The following is a 23,822-nucleotide window of genomic DNA, read 5'->3' as shown; positions in this document are numbered from 1 at the left end:
ATAATTCCACATTTAGCAAGAGCATACATGCTTATATACTTGTTTTAACTGAATAAGGAAAAAATTTTTGCTTCTGTGTGAAGACTAATCTTCAAACAGATATAATTAGCTTATTGTAATTTAACTATTGTGTGAGTGGAGCAAGAGCAGTTATATTTTAATAAACTAAAACCACACCTAGTAACAACATACATGAGCAGTAAGAAGCTCATGTAATAGAAATATACTTCACAAATCAAGTTTTAAAGCCTAAGAAAATGAACGACTATCTGACCCTGAAATACCTATTATCACCCTCAAAAACCTGTGACACTTCTGATCCTGTCACTTCAACTTAGGACATATTTAAATTAAACTTCCTATTATCTCTGTAGAGCCTTAAATAGTTTCCTTTATTTTTGCTGTCAATCATAGTGTTCTTTTTCTTTATCTTGCCTTGAATAGTTAATATATTTTGAAACCAAATAGGTTCTTTTTATGATAATTCAAGCTAGCTATTGTGCCAGCATAGCATTTACAGTTTTATGTTAAAAAAGAAAAAAGCAATATGAAGCAAATACTTTCCATGTGATATTTTAATTTTAAGTATGAAGCTAATAAAGTGTCAGTATTTCCTAATATTTTAAATAATTGTCTTATAACATAACTTCAAATGACATCTGATTAAAATATTTCCTAAATGCTTCCTTTTAGATCTCTCCTAAAATGTTATTAATAAAGACCAATTTTGTTTCTTAGGAAAACATGAGGGAAAGGGCAAAAATCAGGTAAAACACAAAGTATTATTAAAAAAAGGGAAGCAACAGTATCAATAAATACCTGAGATCTAAAAAAGTCAATTTTTGAAGTGTACATAATTCCAAGGATATAAAGGAAAGCTTATTAAAACTGAGATTGACGTCAGAAACCGTTTCCTTCAGTTCCACAATCCTGAAACAGTAATAATTTTAAATATTAATACTTGAATTCACTGTCAGAACTTTAAAACTACAAGCTGACCATAGAGAAAAAAAGCTTATGTTATTTTTGCTAATTAAGATTTTCTGTAACTTTTACTTTTCTCACAAAAAATCACAGTCAGTTTGGATGTGTAACTGATAAAAATAGATTTTTAAGAACAGCTGCAATATTATCTGTCCAGGAATTTCTATTTGACTTTATTTATTTTTTATTTTTTTATTTTTTCCATTTATTAGTTGGAGGCTAATTACTTTACAATATCATAGTGGTTCTTGTCACACATTGACATGAATCAGCCATGGACTTATATGTATTCCCCATCCCGATTCCCCCTGCCACCTCCCTCTGCACCCGATTCCTCTGGGTCTTCCCAGTGTACCAGCCCTGAGCACTTGTCTCATGCATCCAACCTGGGTTGGTGATCTGTTTCACCCTAGATAAAATACGTATTTCGATGCTGTTCTCTCGAAATATCCCACCCTCACCTTCTCCCACAGAGTCCAAAAGTCTGTTCTGTACATCTGTGTCTCTTTTTCTGTTTTGCATATAGGGTTATCATTACCATCTTTCTAAATTCCATATATATGTGTTGGTATACTGTATTGGTCTTTATCTTTCTGGCTTACTTCACTCTGTATAATGGGCTCCAGTTCATCCATCTCATTAGAACTGATTCAAATGAATTCTTTTTAATGGCTGAGTAATATTCCATGGTGTATATGTACCACAGCTTCCTTATCCATTCGTCTGCTGATGGGCATCTAGGTTGCTTCCATGTCCTGGCTCTTATAAACAGTGCTGCGATGAGCATTGGGGTGCACGTGTCTCATTCAGATCTGGTTTCCTCAGTGTGTATGCCCAGAAGTGGGATTGCTGGGTCATATGGCAGTTCTATTTCCATTTTTTTAAGAAATCTCCACACTGTTCTCCAAAACGGCTGTACTAGTTTGCATTCCCACCAACAGTGTAAGAGGGTCCCTTTTCTCTACACCCTCTCCAACGTTTATTGCTTGTAGACTTTTGGATAGCAGCCATCCTGACTGGCGTGTAATGGTACCTCATTGTGGTTTTGATTTGCATTTTTCTGATAATGAGTGATGTTGAGCATCTTTCCATGTGTTTGTTAGCCATCTGTATGTCTTCTTTGGAGAAATGTCTGTTTAGTTCTTTGGCCCATTTTTTGATTGGGTCATTTATTTTTCTGAAATTGAGCTGCAGGAGTTGCTTGTATATTTTTGAGATTAGTCCTTTGTGTGTTGCTTCATTTGCTATTATTTTCTCCCAATCTGAGGGCTGTCTTTTCACCTTGCTTACAGTTTCCTTTGTTGTGCAAAAGCTTTTAAGTTTCATTAGGACCCATTTGTTTATTTTTGCTTTTATTTCCAATATTCTGGGAAGTGGGTCATAGAGGATCCTGCTGTGATTTATGTCAGAGTGTTTTGCCTATGTTCTCCTCTAGGAGTTTTATAGTTTCTGGTCTTACATTTAGATCTTTAATCCATTTTGAGTTTACTTTTGTGTATGGTGTTACAAAGTGTTCTATTTTCATTATTTTACAAGTGGTTGACCAGTTTTCCCAGCACCACTTGTTAAAGAGGTTGTCTTTTTTCCATTGTATATTCTTGCCTCCTTTGTCGAAGAAAAGGTGTCCATAGGTTCGTGGATTTATCTCTGGGTTTTCTATTCTGTTCCAATGATCTATATTTCTGTCTTTGTGCCAGTACCATACTGTCTTGATGACTGTGGCTTTGTAGTAGAGCCTGAAGTCAGGCAGGTTGATTCCTCCAGTTCCATTCTTCTTTCTCAAGATTGCTTTGGCTATTTGAGGTTTTTTGTATTTCCATATAAATTGTGAAGTTATTTGTTCTAGTTCTGTGAAAAATACCGTTGGTAGCTTAATAGGGATTGCATTGAATCTATAGATTGCTTTGGGTAGTATAGCCATTTTGACAATATTGATTCTTCCAATCCATGAACACGGTATATTTCTCCATCTGTTTGTGTCCTCTTTGATTTCTTTCATCAGTGTTTTATAGTTTTCTATGCATAGGTCTTTTGTTTCTTTAGGTACATATACTCCTAAGTATTTTGTTCTTTTTGTTGCAATGGTGAATGGTATTGTTTCCTTAATTTCTCTTTGTTTTCTCATTGTGTATAGGAATGCAAGGGATTTCTGTGTGTTAATTTTATATCCTGCAACTTCACTATATTCATTGATTAGCTCTAGTAATTTTCTGGTAGAGTCTTTAGGGTTTTCTATATAGAGGATCATGTCATCTGCAAACAGCGAGAGTTTCACTCCTTCTTTTCCTATCTGGATTCCTTTTACTTCTTTTTCTGCTCTGATTGCAGTGGCCAAAACTTCCAAAACTATGTTGAATAGTAGTGGTGATAGTGGGCACCCTTGTCTTGTTCCTGATTTCAGGGGAAATGCTTTCAATTTTTCACCATTGAGGGTATTTGACTTTAAATGTATGAAGTTTAAGAAACCATTCAGTTTATATTTAAACTAATTATGGACTTCCTGCACTTCCCCCCAAAATCTAGGCAATACTTTATTAATCCTTATCTCAGGAAATCCTTAAGTAAATTTTACCAAATCCCTCAAATATTAACAATTTAAGGTATTTTACGTATACTTTCTAATTAAAAAACTATGAAAAATAAGTATTATTGCAACTAAGATGCAAGTACAACTGAGAATCAGTCACAGCTTAATAGAAATAGCATCATGAACAGTTCTTACCTTTTGGGAATTTCACATAGCTGATTCTTACTGAAGTTAATCGAAGTGATAATGTTACTTTTTACCGCATCAAACACTTCATCAGGAATCAAAGCTGTCTGTTTATCACTAAATGAAAAATGGTTTAAAAATGCATCATTCTGGGACTTCCCTGGTGGTCCGGTGCCTAAGATTCCATGCTCCCAATGCAGTGGGCCCTGGTGAGGGAACTAGATCCTGCATGCCCCAACTAAGACTGAAGATCCAGAGAGCCTCAACTAAAACCTGGTGCAACCAAACAAATAATTTTTTTAAAAAGTGAATCATCCTTAGCAATCTGGGGAGACATCATTCTTAGCAAAATGGAAATGAACAGCAATCTGTGCTGTTCATTTTAAAGGCCTTTAAAGATTTCATAAGGAGATTTCTCAAGGTAGTTTATTATGAAGTTCTGTAAAGAATACCACAAAAACCTATCAACTCACAAAATGTTAGGAATTCAGACAACCTATTGTGTCATAACTCCTTTGGTGTGACATAAACTCACAGTCATAAACTCAATATGAATAAAAACAGATACCTTTAAAGTCTAAGATGTCCAAGAGTCATACAGTAAAGGAATAGTAATTGGGATTCCTGTACCGCAGAGTACAGCTAAATCTCTAATTTTAAAAACTATCTCGCCTTCTTTCTTAAAAATCTCTTAATAGAGTTTAGCTGTCAACTTTCTTTGGATACAGAGTTAACTGCAGACAACAATCAATTTTTTAAAAGTTCAACACTGTACTAAACTAGTTTTCTCATAACCTAAACCAGTTTCTCCCTCACTTAGCACGTGACAAAGTATGGCCTTGGACTAAACTATTTCTGGTTCTTCCATTAATACACTTTGTTAATTTACCCGCCTTAAACCTCAGTTCTATGAAGTTAGAATCTAAAGGCATTTTCTTTTCATTAAATTTCATTACATTTCTTTTCCATTAAAATTTTCAGTTATATTTTCAATAAAATATAATTTTATTAAGAAAGTATAGTAGAACTCTGACATTTGCAAATTTAACAATCTGATGTTCTAATTGGGCATTATGCTTATGTTCTTCTTTTATAATTTTTACTTCCTAACCTCGTCAACTAAAAAAGAATCTTCAGAAGAATGCCAAAAATGAACGACTGTATGAATAAGAAAACAATGCTACATATAATGTGTGATACTGGAGAACTGTATAAGAAAAGCACTATAATACAGAAAGATAAAAAGCCTAAATTTCACCATTAGTATGCTTCCACTTTTGCTTTCAGGTTCCATTTTCTGCTGTGCAGATGGAACACTTTCACCTTTTCGATCAGAATTGCTCAAGTCACAGAGAACTGGCTTATTCAAATTAAAGTTTGAAGAGTTACGCTATTTTAAAAACTTCAGTTGAAGGCATTTATGCCTTAAGAGAAATAATTTATACTTTAAATAGAATACTTCTGTCCAATTCAAGTCTCCAAGGAAAACAAATTACAATAAATTTAGAATCAAAACAATCTAAGATGTATAGTCTTAAGTGCTACCTTTATTATGCTTTTGTGATATCTGTGCCTTTAAAGAATGGGAATGATTAACCCCACCAAAAAAAAAAAAAAAAAGCATCAATACCACTTTAATAGATTGCTTAAAACGATTAAAAGAAAGAGCATATGTAAAGCTGCACAGTGTTCAGCATAGAAGAGAAACTCAATGAACTCAATAAATCTTATCCATGCAGGGTAGAGGGAGTGGAAGCCAGAGATAAAAGGAATTCTAAGCTAAGAAATTCCAAGACAGGAATCAAGTCTGTCTGAACATTTGGTATATTATAAAACCTAACATAGAATTTGATACCTAGTAGGTTCCAAAAATATCTACTGAATAAATGGGTATATCATGTGTAAAATAAAACATGCTAAATTACTACACTAGAATGCGATGAAAAGGACACAACTACAACTAGGGATGAGTACTCTCTTGTATGACAGTGTCAAAGAAGGAAGGCTGAGAGTAGTGATTTCTATGTGAATGAAACACAGCAAATATGACATGGAGACTGTATCCTGACTGCTGAGGAGGTAGTACCCACTGATAGTACACCTTGAGGAAAAGAGGCCAGGAACTGATGATGGTTCTGTGGATAACTGAATAAACCTTGTCACTATCTGACTTGAGAATGTATCCTTTAATTACAATACCCAAGCATGAGCTATCACTGAAAGACTTCTGACTGTACTGGCTGCTTTTATCATTGTTGCCTTAGACATCACTGACAAATACTTGACAACCACTTCCAATTTCTGCATAGGTATCCTCTTTCTCCAGTCAAACACATGCCCATAATATATAAACATCATTAGGCTTCTGCCTCGGTTTACATGCCAACATTGTAACTATTTCAGGTTTAATATATGTGCCACCAGAGCACATTATTAAAACATACTATTTGGCTTGAATTCAGATATATAAACAGAGTACAACCTCTCAAGCTTTGCCTGCTTGAGGTATTCATTAAATAAATGATACTTACACTTCTTAGTTACCAATATATGACCTCCCTCCAATATAAAATTCTCTCTGGATGCTGGATACTAAATCAGAAAATTTTATTACCAAACAATATTGCGTCTCATATTTTACAATTATAAAATATTATAAAAAATTTACTATTAATAACCACATATCAACCTCCTTAAGCATAATAAACACAAATCACCTAAGGAATGGGCTTAAGTTCACTGTACTTTTAATATGCTTTTATCTCATCGCTTTTTTTTGCAATTGCTACTATTCTAAGTACGAATGCACTCTGATGAATTCTTCTTCACCAACTCTGAAAAATTATTTCTGAAAGTTACCTATGTGTTTTACAACATTTAAGAAAATGAATTACATACCTATAGTCTAACATTTTTAATGTGATGATGGCATGCACATTGACTCTAGATTCACTTGGCAGTGTCATGGCAGTCTCAGTAACAGAATCATTTTGGCTAGGTCCATCATCTGGCAAAAGAAAAGTTATATAAAACTAATATTTGTACTACGAAGTCATTGAAAAATTCCTGAAAATACTTAGAAATAGTACACATGATTTTTAGATACTGTTGGTGAAAATGTCTTTTAATATGCTTTATTTCCAATAACTCAAATCTAGGTATAGAGTTTTACCTTTATTTAACAGAAAAAAGATAAAAAGTTCAAAATCTTTTAATAAATCTTACCATAAGAAAATTTAGGAGTAGGAAAGGATAAAGAATAACTACAATGTCTCAGAAGAAACAATGACAAGCAAAAATAGTATTCCTTCCAATGAAGGAATTTGTTAACAAAGGAAAAGTACTATTTTCCAAAAATGTCTACCAAATAGGCTTCTGCCTATCTTTTCAGTTTAGGACACAATGAAGCTGATTATCCCCAATCATTTAAAATCTGGCAATCTGCATAGCCTAGTAAGCTTTTCGTACATTACTTATATTTACTAAGATCTTTCTTAGCAAATGTAAGACTGTATTTTCGATAGATATTTCCTAACACGCATACCTACTCACATTTACACACAATCAACTCCTTCACCAACCTCTCGAGACTGTTTGATCTTTAACACTGTCACCATACGATATAAAAAGCAAAACAAACAAAAATCATCCACAATTAAAAGAAATGGCTTTGTGATTTTTTGGTGAAAGAGACTTCCACCATTTAGACATAAATAAAATAAGACAATTTTTAGCAACGTGAAAATGATGGAATAGTTGTAACAGTCACATTAAGAACAGAGACTTGCCAAAAGAACATTAAAAAAATCAGTAGTATCCCCGGATCTTTCCTCAACCCAGCAGGCATTTAATGAAACTTGTTGAATGATACTAAGTATATTTCTCTTGCCTTAAGCTCATCAGATATTCATTAGTCAATAATTATTAAACTATTTTTTCCACACAAATACATCCATATAAATATTTTATTTACAGAAGTAACATAATAAATGATAGACTATAGAATAGAGATGAACAACACAGAGGGCAACACTGATTTCAAGTGAAATGCTTTACTATTTAGAAGTTCCCTAGCAGTTTGGTTATGCCACTTAAAAGAATATGTAATATATACTGCCAAATTTACATCTGCAGAGACAATATTAAACCAGCAACAAAACTGTTATTTTTAAATATACATTTATACTAGCATGATTATTTATTAAAGTAGAATATTCTCAAGACTTTCCAAAGTGCTACTTTTAATAATCAGCATCAAAGAGAATGTAAAAGGAAGGCAATTGTCTCTTGGGGGGGAGACTATTGTGAGAAACCGATTTACGTTGTACTATGTTTTCTTGTACAAGTACATTTATTGGCTTTTTGATTAAAAAAACCAAGATGGCAATATTCCATAAATGGATCTAGATTCAAAGCAATCTCTATCAGAATGATAACCTACTCCTTTGTAGAAATTAACAAGCTGATTCTAAAATGTTTATGAGATTGAGAAACAAACTATTTTGAAAGAAGAATAAAGCAGGAGGACTTATACACCTTCCAATTTCAAATTTTATTACAAAGCAGTGGTAACCAATGTACTGTATGGTACTGTACTGGCACAGGATAGGAATACAGATCAATGGAATAAACTTGTGAGTCTAGAATGAACCCTACATTCATGGTTAACTGATATTCAACGAAAAATGAAAAGACCATTCAGTGAGAAAAGCTGATTTTTCAACAAATGGTACACAGAAACTGCATAATCTCATGCAAAAGAATGAAAGTGGACCCTTATCTCAGAGCATTTATAAAAATTAACTCACAGTGGATCAAAGACACGAATGTAAGAGCAAAAGTATAAACCTCTTAGAAGAAAAAAAGTATAAAATCTTCATAAAACAGGATTTTGCAAAGAAATTTTAGATAAGAAACAAAAAGCATTAGCAAAAAAAGAAAATGACTATTAAAATTTTTTTTAAAACCTGTGTTTCGAAGGATGCTTTTCATTTCGAGAAAATGAAAAGACAACACACAGGTGCCTAGAAAACATTTCCAAATTATGTATCTGACAAGAGACTTATACCTAGAATACATAAAGAACTATTACATCAACAATTAAAAAATTAAAAATTGGACAAAAGAACTCAAGATATTTCACCAAAGGTGTACAAATGGCTAATAAGCTCATGATGCTCAATATCATTATTCAAACCTGTTAATATACTTTCCAGTCAACAGAATCCTTATTTTATACAATAATAGTCAAGTTTTGCTCTTTTACAAAGGTAAAGCATTAGGTGCTGACAGAATCTTTTATTATAATTTCTAACTGGTACCCTATAACACAACTCAGAGATTAAGGACAGAACAGTACTGTGAATTTAAGAGTGTTTTCATAATTTCAGCATATTTATGGTCTCATGGATTCAGATTAGAGCCACATCTACCAGGGGCCATTTCCTCTAAATATTTATACTAAAACTACATGTAATTTAGTAGTTAATCAACACTTCACCACTTTTCATGTTATCTTTCAAAACATGGGAGAAAATAGAAGAGTACCTTTAATCTTGCTTCGTAGGTATTTTAAGACTTCTTGGGTTCCTTTCTGAAAAGAAGGGGATAAAAACATATTCACCAGACATACATTGCAGTTTTATATTAATAGATCATGTGTATGTTTCAATATCAAATTTAAAAACAAGAGCTGAATTCTAAATATGCTTACATTTATAATTTCTCTTCGAATGGTTCTCAAAGGATTTCCTTCAAGTGCCAGGAATTTCAAATGAAGTCTTCCCAATGAACAGGGCAGACTATAAAAGATTAAATGCATTTCAAGGAAAACATCAGGGATAAGTATAATTCAACCAAGTAGTTGATTATAAAACAAACAACATATGACAAGCTATACATCATAAAATAGTATCAAAGAAAACCCAAATAATTTAGGCCTAAAATATTTCCTTTCGAGATATATGCCAAACATGTTTAAGAAAAAAAAACAAGATTTGTTTTAATACTGTCATATTGTGATTAATAGAAAAAGAATGTGAGCTATAAAATATTTCCTAAATTGCAGACAGTGCCACTCTTATGGCAGAAAACGAAGAACTAAAGAATCTCTTGATGAAAGATGAGAGTGAGAAAGTTGGCTTGAAACTCAACATTCAGAAAACTAAGATCATGGCATCTGATTCCATCACTTCATGGCAAATAGATGGAGAAACAATGGAAAGAGTGACAGACTTCATTTTGGGGGGCTATAAAATCACTGCAGATGGTGATTGCAGCCATGAAATTAAAAAACGCTTACTCCTTGGAAGAAAAGTTATGACCAACCTAGACAGCACTTTAAAAAGCAGAGACATTACTTTGCCAACAAAGGTCTGTCTAGTCAAAGCTATGGTTTTTCCAATAGTCATGTATGGATGTGAGATTTAGACCATAAAGAAAGTGGAGAGCTGAAGATTTGATGCTTTTGAACTGTGGTGTTGGAGAAGACTCTTAAGAGTCCCTCGGACTGTAAGGAGATCTAACCAGTCCATCCTAAAGGATATCAGTTCTGAGTGTTCAATGGAAGGACTGATGGTGAAGCTGAAACTCCAATACCTTGCCCGCCTGATGGGAAGAGCTGACTGATTAGAAAAGACCCTGATGGTGGGAAAGACTGAAGGCAGGAGAAGGGGACGACAGAGGATGAGATGTTGGATGGCATCACCGCCTCTATGGACATGAGTTTGAGTAAACTCTGGGAGTTGGTGATGGACAGGAAGGCCTGGCATGCTGCAGTCCATAGGACTGCAAAGAGCTTGACACAACTGAGCAACTGAACTGAACTGAGACAGTGCTAAAAAGTAAATTTTAGCAAATAAAAAAATTCCTAAATGAAAAAATCATGAAGAATAATTTTCAATCATATACTTCAGTTTTTCATTCAAAAAGAAAGTAATTTTTTTTTTTGGTACACCAGATAAAGCCTGCTGATATACATAAACATTAAATCTCAAAATTTATTAAGCAGCTATCATATACTATGCATTGTTGTAGGGATATCAAGGTCCTTTCCCTTAAAAACTTTTTAGATGAACAAAAGAAAAGGACACATGTATTGCTAACCAAAATACAGGAATTATCATATGTTGATGGTGAGCACGTAAAATAGCACAGCCACTTTGCTAAGTGGGAGTTTTTTAAACACACATTTACCATACAACTAAGCAATCCCACTCCAACATTTTACTCAGGAAAAGTGAAAATTATGTCCAACTAGAGATTTACATGAATGTTCATAACAGTTAAAAAATTGAGAGCAATCCAAACATCCATCAACTAACTACCGAAGAGATGAAAAAATTGTGGTATATCTGTATAATGGAATAACACTCAGCAATAAAAATGAATAAATTACTGAGACAAAAATAACACGAATGAATCACAGAAGCGTTATACTACAGGAAAGGAGGCACAAAAACTATATGCCGTGATTTCATTCATATACTTAAAAAAAGAAAACTACGGTGACAGAGCTCATCAGTGGTTGCTAGGGGTTGGGTATATGAAAAGGGGATTGACTGCAAAGGGTATAAAGAGACTTTAGGAAAGCAGAAACGTTCATTATTGTGACAGTGAATTACACCAATACATACAGTTGTCAAAAATCATCAAATTGTCTATTTTATATATATATAATAAAACACATGCTAAACAAGTAAGCTGCTTTCAGACTAGGGAAGTAGAAATTAGAAAAAGGACTAAAGGGAGAAGGAAGTAGCAAAGCCTGGATTTGGACCTAAAAAGAACAGAATTCCATTACGGAGTCAAGCAAGAAAAGGGCATTCTAAGGTAAAGAAAATGAAGAAAGAAAAAGTCAGCATATTTACAGTTCAATGTAGTCATAAGATACTTGTGGGGCTGAAAGATGAAAAAGAATGATGAATTCCGACTGTGAGATGTACTTGACTATTACGCTAAAAATCCTGGACTTTATCTTGCAAGACAGTGATTCCTAATTGTTGGTTAGAAAACCATATGTATCAAAATCTCTCAGGAACTTTTTAAAAACAAAACCAAAGCAATTCTAAGGTCCCACTGCTAAAGATTCTGATTCACTGCTGTCTCGGTATCTGCATTTTCCTTCTTAAAGCTTCTCTTGTGGTTCTAATACATAGCCATATTTAGGAAAAAGTGCTATAACAATGATCAACCATCCGTTTTTTAGTTGAAGAAAAAGCTGGTAACTTGTATTTTATAAAAACGACTCTGGTAGCATCACAAGGAATCAATTTTGTTAGATTCTGGAGGGGTATGAAATGAAAAGAATGGTCTTAATGTCTAGGAAGTATGAGGTTAGATGAAAGTAAAGAAAATATTTACTAGTTTCATTATGTTCTAGGCCCTGTGATACATACCCACTTTATATCCAGAGCTCTGGAGAAAGAGAAATATACACATCAGAAATATTTATACTGATTACCTATATAGTATTTATCATCATTTTTGTTTTAAATATTTCCGTTCTACTGTTTATACGTATTACCAGTAGCCGTAATAAAACTGCTGTGGAGAGAAAGGAAACTCCTTGGTGGCTCAGATGGTAAAGAATCTGCCTACAACGCAAAAGACACAGGCTATGTGGGTTTGATTCCTGGGTCAGGAAGATCCCCTGGAGAAGGAAATAGCACCCCACTCCAGTATTTCTTGTCTGAAAAATGCCATGGACAGAGGAGACTGGGGGGCTATACTCCATAAGGTTACAGAGAGTCAGACACAACTGAGTGACTAACATGGGGAAAAACGTACATGTCAATATTTATGAGGCAAGCAATTCTTTCATTCATTAGTTATAAGTACTTTTAGGAATATCCAGCTCGCTTATTAATTATGTTATAAATAGAAGTGATTGAAAAGAGTGGTCACTGTCCAAGTATTTTTAAAGTAGTAACTGAAATATAAACTAAGAAGAAAGTCGACCTTGCTTTAACCGTTTGCCTGTTCATAGCAAACCAGGTTTCTGACATCCAAACACAAAACTGCAGACACCTAACTGGTTTACAACCCTAACTAAGTCTGAGTTTTATTTTTTATATATCTGTAAAATAATTCCATCTCTAAATATTATGGTTTTACAAGCTTTTATGATTCTTTGCTCACATCCTCTTCCTCTGCATCTCCAACACAATCAACTGCTAAATACTACTCAATCTAACTCATCACACCTCTCACATCTTTCCTTGTCTTTCCATTCTCATTGTCACTACAGTTTAGGTCCTTATTACTTGAGAGGAATCTAAAAAGCTGTCAACACAGTAAACTGGACGTAGCAAGTGCGCCTTTTCAGGTTAATTATTACTAGATTAATCTAATAGAACTTATTTAGAATTCCCATCTATAAACCCACTCCTATCCAAAGCATTCAACCCACTATCATCAACTTACAAGGTTACAATCATGTTAGTTTGGCTTTTAATCTCCCATTTCTTAACCAATAAAAACTGACTCTTTGTAGGGATTTCAGGACCTCTTTCACATAGCCTCAGTTTATCTTTCAAGACCTAAATACCTCACTACATGTACCCTACTAAACCTGATTCCTCACTGTCCTCTGAACATATACCTATAATTTATTTTCTAAACTTTCAGGGCTTAGTTTGTGCAATTTTCTCCTGCCAAGTACGTCATTCTGACCACCTTACATATGCACTTGAAAACTGGTCATCCTTGAAAGATCACATGGTGAGACTATAGTGAGGCAAGTCCCAGTGAGTACATTTTTAAATTTTGTGCTCTAGGCAATTAACCTGCTTCACTCTGGTACCAGTTCTATAACATCATCTAAAAATTGTACTTCTTACACAAAGTCTGCCCTGATTTTTCTCAATAAATTGTGACCCCTGTATCTTCTTTAAGTCACCAAAGTATTTTATATCTTTCCCATGGTTTTAGAGTCATTTAACAAATTCAACAAATATTTACCAGGCAGCTTCCATGAACACAGGCACTGACACAGAAGTTAGAGCAGTGAAAAAAAAGAGATAAAAACCTACCCATCCTAGAGTTCATGTTCAAGTGGTTTAGAAAGAAAGATAGCACTAAGTCATGTCCGACTCTTAAAATCCCATGTACTGTTGCCCGTCCAGGCTCCTCTGTCCATGGGATTCTCTATGCAAGAATACTGGAGTGGGTTGCCATTTCCTTCTCCAGGGGAAATTCCCAACCCAGGAATGGAACCCAGGTCTCCCGCATTGCAGGCAGATGCTTTACTGACTGAGCTCTGCAGGAGTCACTTGTAAATACAACTGATTCCATTAGTGTATTAAGCTTGCTGCCAAGAACAAAATCTAATTACCCTTTGTAGGTCTGCACATGACACCTACTAAATAAACATTTATTGAATTCAACTTATAAAAAAAAAATCTCTGCATGTTTTAACATATGAATTATAATCAAATACAGACATGACTTCATATCATTCCTTCTTAAACTTACCTACTAATATCATTGTTGCTTAGGTCAAGTCTTTCCAAAGACTGCAGGAGTGTAATTTCATCTGGAACAGATTTTAACTTGTTATCCCGCAGGTCTAGCACAAGGATAGAATTCAGATGCTTAAGATGTTCTGCCCCTAACATTTCAATCTGGTTTTCTCCTACATGTAATTCCTACAAAACCAAAGATCAATCATGTGTATTTTTGTATTCAATTTTATACTAGATAATGAAAGTAAAACTGAAATATTAATTTCAAGTCACTGAAAAACACATGGAAAAAACTTAATTTTATAATGACTAAGTTGCTTAAATTTTAGAGTTGGTGATGGACAGGGAGGCCTGGCGTGCTGCAATTCATGGGATCGCAAAGAGTCAGACACAACTGAGCGACTGAACTGAACTGAACTGAAGCTATCTTGCAGATACAGAAAAATAACAAAAAAGAAAATTTTTCAAGAATTTCCTAGTAATTTAAAAATAATTAAAGGCTTAATCCAGCAGAAAGTTCAAAGTTTAAAAAACCAAGGTAGAGAAATGATTTTAGTAGTTACATTTATAGAACAAAAATACAAATCCAAGAGCTATACTATAAAAAATTTAAGTTTTAAAACAAATCAGTATACCCATTTTATTTAAAGAAACTCAATGCATAAAAGTATACATAAGGGAAAGCAAAGCATGGCAATGCTATATATTTAACACCAAAAAAAAAGTAAATAATTTTAAACAGATCTTATGATGAGGTAAATATGGATTGGCAACTTAATTAGACGCATATTTCTTCCTGGTATTCTAGGCTTCCTACACTATGGTCCCAACTTACTTTGTTAGCTTCATCATCTAGTAAGTTGGTACAAAAGTAACTGAGGTTTTGGATTGTGAATTTTAAATCATTATTTTGCTGTTGTTCAGTCGCTTAGTTGTGTCCAACTCATAACCAGGCTCAAACACATCTTTATTAACCAAAATATGACCATTACAATCAACACATTTTTGCCAATGAAAAAATAAGTTTATTTCTATAGCATAAAAAAATCTCTGCTTCAGGATTCGATGAACTCTTTGAAAGCATTTTCTGCATCCTGCTGGTTATGGAAGCGTTTTCCCTGCAAAAAGTTTTCGAGATGCTTGAAAAAGTGGTAGTTGGTTGGCAAGAGGTCAGGTGAATATGGCAAATAAGGCAAAACTTCATAGCCCAATTCATTCAACTTTTGAAGTGTTGGTTGTATGACATGCATTCAGGTGCTGTCATGGAGAATTGGGCCCTTTCTGTTGACCAATGCCAACTGCAGGCGCTGCAGTTTTCAGTGCATCTCATCATTTTGCTGAGCATACTTCTCAGATGTAATGGTCTTGCTGGGATTCAGAAAACTGTTGTGGATCAGACAGGCAACAGACCACCAGAGTGACCATGACCTTTTCTGGTCCAAGTTTGGATTTGGAAGTGCTTTGGAGCTTCTTCTAGGTCCGACCCTGAGCTGGTTGTCGTGTAAAATCCACTTTTGTCAAAAGTCACAATCTGATTAAGAAATGATTCACTGATGCATAGAATAAAAGAAGATATTCCAAAAAGATGATTTTTTTTGATTTTCAGTCAGCTCATAAGGCACCCATTTACTGAACTTTTTCACCTTTCCAATTTGCTTCAAATGCCAAACAACCGTAGAATGGTCAACAATGAGTTCTTCAGCAACTTCTCATGTAGTTTTAAGAGGATCAGCTTTAATGATACTCTCAATTGGTTACTGTCACCTACTGATAGCTGGCCACTATGCTCCACATCTTCAAGGCTCTCATCTCTTCTGCAAACTTGAACCAACACTGCACTGTACGTTTGGTAGCTGTTTCAGGGCCAAATGCATTGTTGATATTGATATGGTGAGTTGTTTCTGCTGCTTTCCAACCCATTCTAAACTCAAAAAAATTGCTTGAATTTGCTCTTTGTCTAACATTATTTCTATAGTCTAAAATAATTATAAAATAAACAGCAAGCAATGTCATTAGCAAAAATATAAAGAAATGTACATTAAAATATGTACCATAACCATTTATTTAAGAATGTATTCCAATACCAATTGGCAAAGTTCAACAATGCAAAACCACAATTACTTTTGCACCAACCTAATACTACTTCTCGAGTTATAAACTACCCTCCAGGTGAAATGGGCAATTTCTTATTTTTAAAACCGATTATTTCTTTTTTTAAAAAATCTATTATTAACAATACCATTAATATATTCAATCATAATAAAATTCTGAAAAATGAAATAAGAAAAAAACACATAACTAATATGTAAACACATAACTCAATGTAAAATAAGTTTAAATTTTCATTTTCATGATTAACTTTCAGAAAATGTATATTTAATAAACAACTAAATAGTACCTTTAATAGTTTACAAGAAGGAAATTCTGGTAGAAAACGTAATTTATTCCTTCGCAAATATAGCAATTCTAGTGATTCCATGCTGGCCAATTCAGGAGGAATAGTTTCCAAGAGATTTGAATTACAATCCAAATGCTTTAATCCTGTAATACATATTCAGTGAAACACAAAGATACTTTAGTAGAGAAAAATATTGGTTTACAATTCTATATACGTTCGAAGAATGTTCATGTAATCATGAGGACTCAGAAAACTGTGACTTTCTACACTGCTGTAATAATCAAGAACCCTAGAATACCACTGAATTACATAAATGAAAACTAAAACATTTTTACATTTAGTTACAATTAAAGAAAAACAATGATACTAAAGTCAATGTTTAATAACAGTCCAAGTCATCTTTGCAAAGACTTAAAAAACAAAATACTCTAGTATTCCCTTAAAGTACTCTAAAATACATAAACTATGAGATTATTTACCTCTAGTCATACATCTTTAAAGAAAAGCTTAAATTATTAAAGACATAAATATACATGCATACTACTCATATGAATGAATGTCAAGTAACTCTGGCCAGTAGTAGCTTACACATCCGTATTTGTTGTGTCAAAAAACCCATGGATTTCTATGTATCCTCTCCTACTCTTTCAGCCACTCAGTGCCTCTTTCCCTGTCTTTCCTTCCTTTTTTCTAATATTTTTTAAGTCACATGCTTTTTCTAACACCTTAGTTCACACTCTTGATAAGAAGAATGTTCTCACTTGCAGCATCTCTCTCTTACCTCCTGAATATCTCATAAAAGACAGAACGGAAAACAAAAACAGAAGAAAAGTAAAGGTCTTCTTTTTCTTAAGACTTTAATAAGCAATTTCTCCCTAATCCATATTGCAGATTCTCCACTTACTGTTGTTGATTTAGTCACTAAGTTGTGTCTGACTCTTCTATGACCCCATGGACTGACTGTAGCCCACCAGCCTCCTCTGTCCATGGGATTTCCCACTCAAGAATACTGGCGTGGTAGCCATTTCCTTCTCCAGGGGGATCTTGCCAACCCACGGATCGAACCCACACTTTCTGCACTATTAGCTGGATGCTCTACCACTGAGCTACCAGGGAAGCCCTTTTCCACTTATATTTTCCACTATTCTCAACCCTATAGTTTGAATAGGCAATAGATATTTTACAACTATTTTTCATGTACTTTGAGCTTGTCAATTTTAACATAATTCAAGACTGAATTGATATATTTAGACTACTTTTAGTGTTTACAGAAACGAACAGCTTTTCAAAACAAATTTAAAAAACAAAACAAAACAAATTTAATAGTACTTTCAATTTATAATATGATAATTTACGTATTATTTGGCTAGAGCACTGAGGAAAATGTCATAATCTGATCCACCCTAAATCTAGTAAATTCTATAAAGAAGTTTGTTTTACATCTAGAAACTAGTTTTCACAAGTCTTTGCACTTAAGAGCACTGGTTGAGAATACAAACAGCATGTAGCAGAAAAAGCAAGAGGGATGAAGTAAGAAGATGAAAACCCTGGCTTTACAATTTGCTGTATAATTTCTAAACCTAGGTTCCTGAATCTTTAAAAGTAAATAATATGCATTCTCATTAATTTACAGAACTATTATGATGGCAAAATAATATTTAATTTTTTAATTTTTTTTCATTTATTTTTATTAGTTGGAGGCTAATTACTTTACAATATCGTAGTGGTTTTTGTCATACATTGACATGAATTAGCCACGGATTTACATGTATTCCCCATCCCGATCCCCCCTCCCGCCTCCCTCTCCACCCGATCCCTCTGGGTCTTCCCAGTGCACCAGGCCTGAGCACTTGTCTCATGCATCCAACCTGGGCTGGTGATCTGTTTCACCCTAGATAACATGCATGTTTCAATGCTGTTCTCTCGAAACATCCCACCATCGCCTTCTCCCATGTATTTTAAAGCATTTTGAATTACAAAGAACTATACAAATGTTACAAACCATAAAAATGTTAGAAACTATAGAATCTCAGTTGTGAATAGTGAAAAAAACAACTAAGTGTCCTACTGGTAATAGCTTAAAAGTATCTTTGTAATGGCTAAAACACAGAAAATATCTGAGACTAATTATATAATATATTAGAAAACCTGCTATAAGTTTAAAGCATTTTTCTATTGATTTCAATATCTATTCTTATCTCTCAATATTTCTACTCAATTAAAAAAATAAAATAAAAACAAAAAACACATGCTTCTTGCATACTCATTCCAGGTATCACATTTTATGTTCAGCTCTATTTTCTAATACTTTTATTGAAAAATGGCAAAAACAAGCAGAGTTAACTATTGGTATCACAAGTAAAGGCTCCCCTAAAATGTCAATCCAATTTATGGCATTTAATTTATGCATTTCTGTAATAAATAACAAATAACCATTGTGCTGTTCTCAGTCGCTCAGTTGTGTCTGACTCTGTAGCCACACTGACTGTAGCCCACCAGGCTCCTCTGTCCATGGAATTTTCCAGCAAGAATACTAGAGTAGTGTGCGTTTGTAGGGGATCTTCCTGACCCAGGGATTAAACCCACATCTCTTGCAACTTCTGCACTGGCAGGCGGATTCTTTACCACTAGCACCAAATCAGAAGCCCAAATAACCATTAATCTAGAGTAAAACAGCAGTGATCATTTGTAATGTATAAAAATATCACTGTTTTATTTTTGTACACCTGAAACTAATAACATTGTTAAATTATACAGTATTTTTTAAAAATGTCAATGTATGACAAAAACCACTACAATGCTGTAAAGTAATTAGCCTCCAACTAATAAAAATAAATGAAAAAAAAAAAGTCAAACAGCACAATTTTACAAACTCACCTCTAAATAATCTGTAACCAAGTGTTCGAAATCACATCTATGATTTCCTCCAAAAAAGGGAGGTTTAAAAAAAATGAAAGAGCCCACATATGATTAGCAAAAGAAATAGATAAGGTAAACAGTCTACAGTTGACACATAGTGATCATCAACTAAGAAATAATAATAGTTTGCTTTTAGGTGAAAAAAGAGTTGACTGATTTTGGACTCAAGAATTCTAACATGAACAAGTATACTTATTTAAAATTACTGAAATGTACCTTCTATTTTCTTCATCCTTCATATTAGTTCCACAATACTTCAAATGGTAAACTTTCAAATGGTAAACTTTGATGGTAAACTTTAATAAAATAGAAACACTAAATTTAACTTGCTTTTAAAAAGGATTGACAATTTGGGCAAAACTAGACTATCTCTTGATGTTATTACTTACTGACCTCAAGAAGGATACAGAGTTAACATAACCTATCATAGGTGGAATCACCTAGGAGAGAGGCATGACCTCTCATTAAATGTGGAATATGTTAAAGAAGAGACAGCATGCTCAAAACCTTAATCAATTTCTCAGGTATATAATTTCCCCACAGTTTATAATCTTACTTTCTTTTTATCTTTTTGATGTGTCAAACTACTATTTTGGTAGTATGGATAGTATAGGATGGGATGGGATGGTTGGATGGCATCGCACTCAATGGATGTGAGTTTGAGCAAGCTTCAAGAGTCGGTGATGAACAGGGAAGTCTGGCATGCTGCAGTCCGTGGGGTCACAAAGAGTCGGACATGACTGAGCGACTGAACTGAACTGTTTTGGTGGTAAATTTTAATGAAGTTGCTAGATAATAATGCCCTGGGGAAAATCTGACTAGTTGTTATTGTTTGCATTTACCATGATAAAATCTATAGTTCTACTTCTCTGTAACTACATAAAAATTTATTTTTCTAAGTATAAGTTACACAAACTTCAAATTTATTCAATTTTTAAAACAGAGAAGATTTACTTTTCATTCCACTTAGCTGTGCTGGCAAACTCTTCAGTTGATTACTGGAAAGATTGAGACGCACCAGGCTGGATAGAAAAGAAAAACTAGCAGGAACAGTTGTAAGACGATTATTTGAAAGATCCTTTAAAAAGAGAAAGACAAAATGAATAAATGAACAAGTAAACAAAAAAATAAATGAAGGATCCCTAAGGGGGGTGTTCAGAATTTTATGGGCATTGCAACATTTAAAAAAACTATTTAGCGTAAATACACTTTGTAAGTCTCATTCACTGACAATTTCACAGATCATCATTCATTAACTCAATATTTTCTGCAGACCTACTACATGTCTAATAATGTAGCAGAGAGAAATTAAAATGAATTGATTTCAAAAATATTTTACAGAAAGGTTTCTGTTAGTACTAAGTCATGCTGTATCTTCCATCGTGTTTTTAAAAAATCCATTTATTCATCCATTATTTGTTGAGTATCTATGATACATCAGGCAAAATGTATAGTTAAACCATAATATAAAAAGAAAAACATCTTTGCAAAATAGAAAAATGCTTGAAAGAAAAAATGTAAGGCTGAAAAACAAGGCCATTTTAATTTGGGAGGAAAAAATATTCCCTCTTGGTTCTTCTGCTGACCACAGTAATTCTGCTTTAACTAAGTACAAAAGTCTACTGTTTAATTTTCACTCTTTCACTCTGCCTAATTAATCCCTATACCTTACTTTTGCATTATAAGTCTTTGCTTTTTCTCTAAATACTTGTGAGAATTTATTTTGCAACTCCCTTTAAAAGACAATGCTATGTATCAGGTATTCTTCTTAAGACATTCAAATTAAATTTAAGTTATTTCACCAGCTATCACTAAACTATCAGGCAGTGCCAATGACAACACTGAATAAGAAAAAAATGACTTAAAGGAACTGTTCTCTGAAGACTATTATTTAGTCTAACATTAAATAACTATAACTCTAAATAAATCAAGAAAAGGAAAAATGCTATGCTATTACACATCAGCATATTTTTAAAACATACTGTTATTATTACAGTAACAACACATAATCTACAACATACAACATAATACTCTACAAATCAAATACTCTAAGGTCTAAGAATCAACAGATTACTAATAAATATTTTGTGATATCATAATTTACTGACACTAAATGCAATGTAGTATTCTGGATTGGATCCTGGAACAAAAAGAAAAGGACATTAGTGAAAACACTGGGAAAATATTATAAGATCTATAGTTTAGTTAGCAGTATTGTACCAAAGTCAATTTCTTAGTTTTTACAAATATCCCACAGCTATGTAAAATGTTCACCCACTAAGATGGGTGAAGGGTATACAGACACTCTCTGTACTATCTTTCCAACTTCTCTATAAATCTAAAATTATTCCAACATCAAAAGCTAAAAATAAAGAGTTTCTGATAAAGAAGAGTAATTCACAAATTCTTAAGAAATTTTAAAGAACCCAAAGTAACAGAATTACTAATAAATATTAAACTATTGCAGTTAATGATTAAATTGAATACAAAATAAGTACAGTGCATATGAATTAATCATTATTTATGTGACACCATCTCTTCAATAAATATTTATTTAGCACTGTGCTAAGCAGTTTTATGCAACTTTAAGAAATATTACTAGCTTAAATTCTTGCCCAGAAATAAGACCACTGCTGAGCTACCACAAAAGAATAAATGAATATTTTAATGCCACAATCTTTCCTGTTGCCTGTGGAGTCTCTGCTGAAATGAATTGGGATTGGGGTTCTAGGATGAGACAGAAAATGAAAGCATGCTGTTTGTTAGGACACTGTGGGTTTATAGTGATGTGACACAAGTTGATTTAGAACACTGGAATTCCATTCTTTTCTTTCTTTCTTTTTTCTTTTTTTGTAAAGGTAATTAACTACTCCCAGGAAGGATCCTTCAGTTATGTAAAATTTTGTTTCATGAAATGTCATGACTCCATTCATAATTCTGTCTTGTTTCAGCTGGTATATACAACTGTCAGAGCTCTTGTATTTGGAAAATTGGAAGGGCCCAGAATTTGAAACAGTGTCTTATTTTCACTGTTTTTGTTTTAAACTATAGCTATATAAAGCTTGTGGATTAAACAGAATAAGTTTCTAAATTAAAAAAAAGAAACATTGTTAGCTTAAATTATTACCTATCTTACACTTTCAATGCTTTAATTTATTGTTGTTCACATTTATGATTTATTTGATAATTAGTCCTTAAGAACACAATTCTCAACTGAAACATTCTTTTATTAAGAAAATGAATATCTGGAAACCCAGAACAAAAGTTTATAAGGTTTCCATTAAGCCTTCTACTAGATTCTTTTTTTAATCAATTACTATCTTTTACCACTAAATTTTATAAGAAAATCTGATGGCTCCCTTCCTTCCCATTCATTTCATCTACCTTTTACTTTCCAAAATTTATTTCCAATCTTATCAGATTGAAAAACAAAGAGATACTAAAGAAATGGCTGAGGAGAGTATATATTTTGATTTCAACCACTAGAGCTGATGGGGGAAAATATCAAGAAATAAATAAGTAAAAGTAATTTGTCCTTCAATAGAAAATAAACTTCAAGGCTAAAATGACACTAGTGAGTTTTTCAAAACATGTAATAGTGAACAGAACAAGAATGTACTATGAAATAACTACATGGAGTTGAGATTTATATTGGAACATCTGATCTAATATAGCTAGTCTTTCAGATAGGATAGCTTATAGTAGAGTCTTACTCCTCCTGTGGTAAATTTGGGAGGGAAGGATGTATACACTTCTAAATCAAATTGTCTGATGTTAAAATCCTGAATTCCTTAATTAGTTGTATGACTTTGGATGTTGCTTTTTTTAAAATCTGTAACAGGATGAAACTACTTAGCTATATGTAAAGCAAAGTGCCTGTTGTCTATATTACTCTTAATAATGTGACTAAAATAACATTTGTACTACTTCATGGTTATCTCTATTTAAGATGTGAAATAGATGGAAGGAAAATTTCACCAAGAAATGTGGCCACTTTGGAAAACAGGGAAGAAAAGGCAGGCCCTGAAGTATCTGGATGCTTAGGGAACAGAAGGACCATAGAACTTAAGAGGAGGTAATGGGTATCTACCAAGAGAAGCCACCTCGATGAGAAGCCCAGGCACCGCAGCTAGAGTAGCCCTCACACACTGCAACTAGAGAAAGCCTGCATGCAGCAACAAGACCCCATGCAGCCAAAAATACTTTTTAAAAAAGGGAGTTAAGTATATGCTAAAAACACCTTTCCTCTATTTTGCTAAGTTATAAAAGCCTCTGAATAGCAAAGTCATCATCATCAGGCCCCTTCTAAAACTCTATTCTGAAATTAAAATCTAAGGTAATTTCT

The 23,822-nt window shown here is 33.4% G+C and overlaps 1 protein-coding gene across 1 annotated transcript in view; it reads right to left on the bottom strand.

The window, feature by feature from the left end:
- The window catches only part of LRRC40 (leucine rich repeat containing 40), a 38,070-nt gene that overhangs the window by 8,008 nt on the left and 6,240 nt on the right, over positions 1 to 23,822 (bottom strand). The window contains exons 5-12 of the mRNA XM_020896188.2: positions 20,432 to 20,555; positions 16,559 to 16,701; positions 14,171 to 14,343; positions 9,411 to 9,498; positions 9,245 to 9,290; positions 6,596 to 6,704; positions 3,707 to 3,814; positions 820 to 930 (exon numbers count right to left, since the gene is read on the bottom strand). Of these exons, the coding sequence (XP_020751847.1) occupies positions 820 to 930; positions 3,707 to 3,814; positions 6,596 to 6,704; positions 9,245 to 9,290; positions 9,411 to 9,498; positions 14,171 to 14,343; positions 16,559 to 16,701; positions 20,432 to 20,555 (902 nt within the window). The remainder of the gene's footprint in view (positions 1 to 819; positions 931 to 3,706; positions 3,815 to 6,595; positions 6,705 to 9,244; positions 9,291 to 9,410; positions 9,499 to 14,170; positions 14,344 to 16,558; positions 16,702 to 20,431; positions 20,556 to 23,822) is intronic.

This window comes from Odocoileus virginianus, chromosome 5 (assembly GCF_023699985.2).
Source record: "Odocoileus virginianus isolate 20LAN1187 ecotype Illinois chromosome 5, Ovbor_1.2, whole genome shotgun sequence".
NCBI classification, from domain to species: Eukaryota; Metazoa; Chordata; class Mammalia; order Artiodactyla; family Cervidae; genus Odocoileus; species Odocoileus virginianus.
Note: the sequence above shows the minus strand (reverse complement) of the source record. Positions and strands in the feature narration are given on the sequence as shown.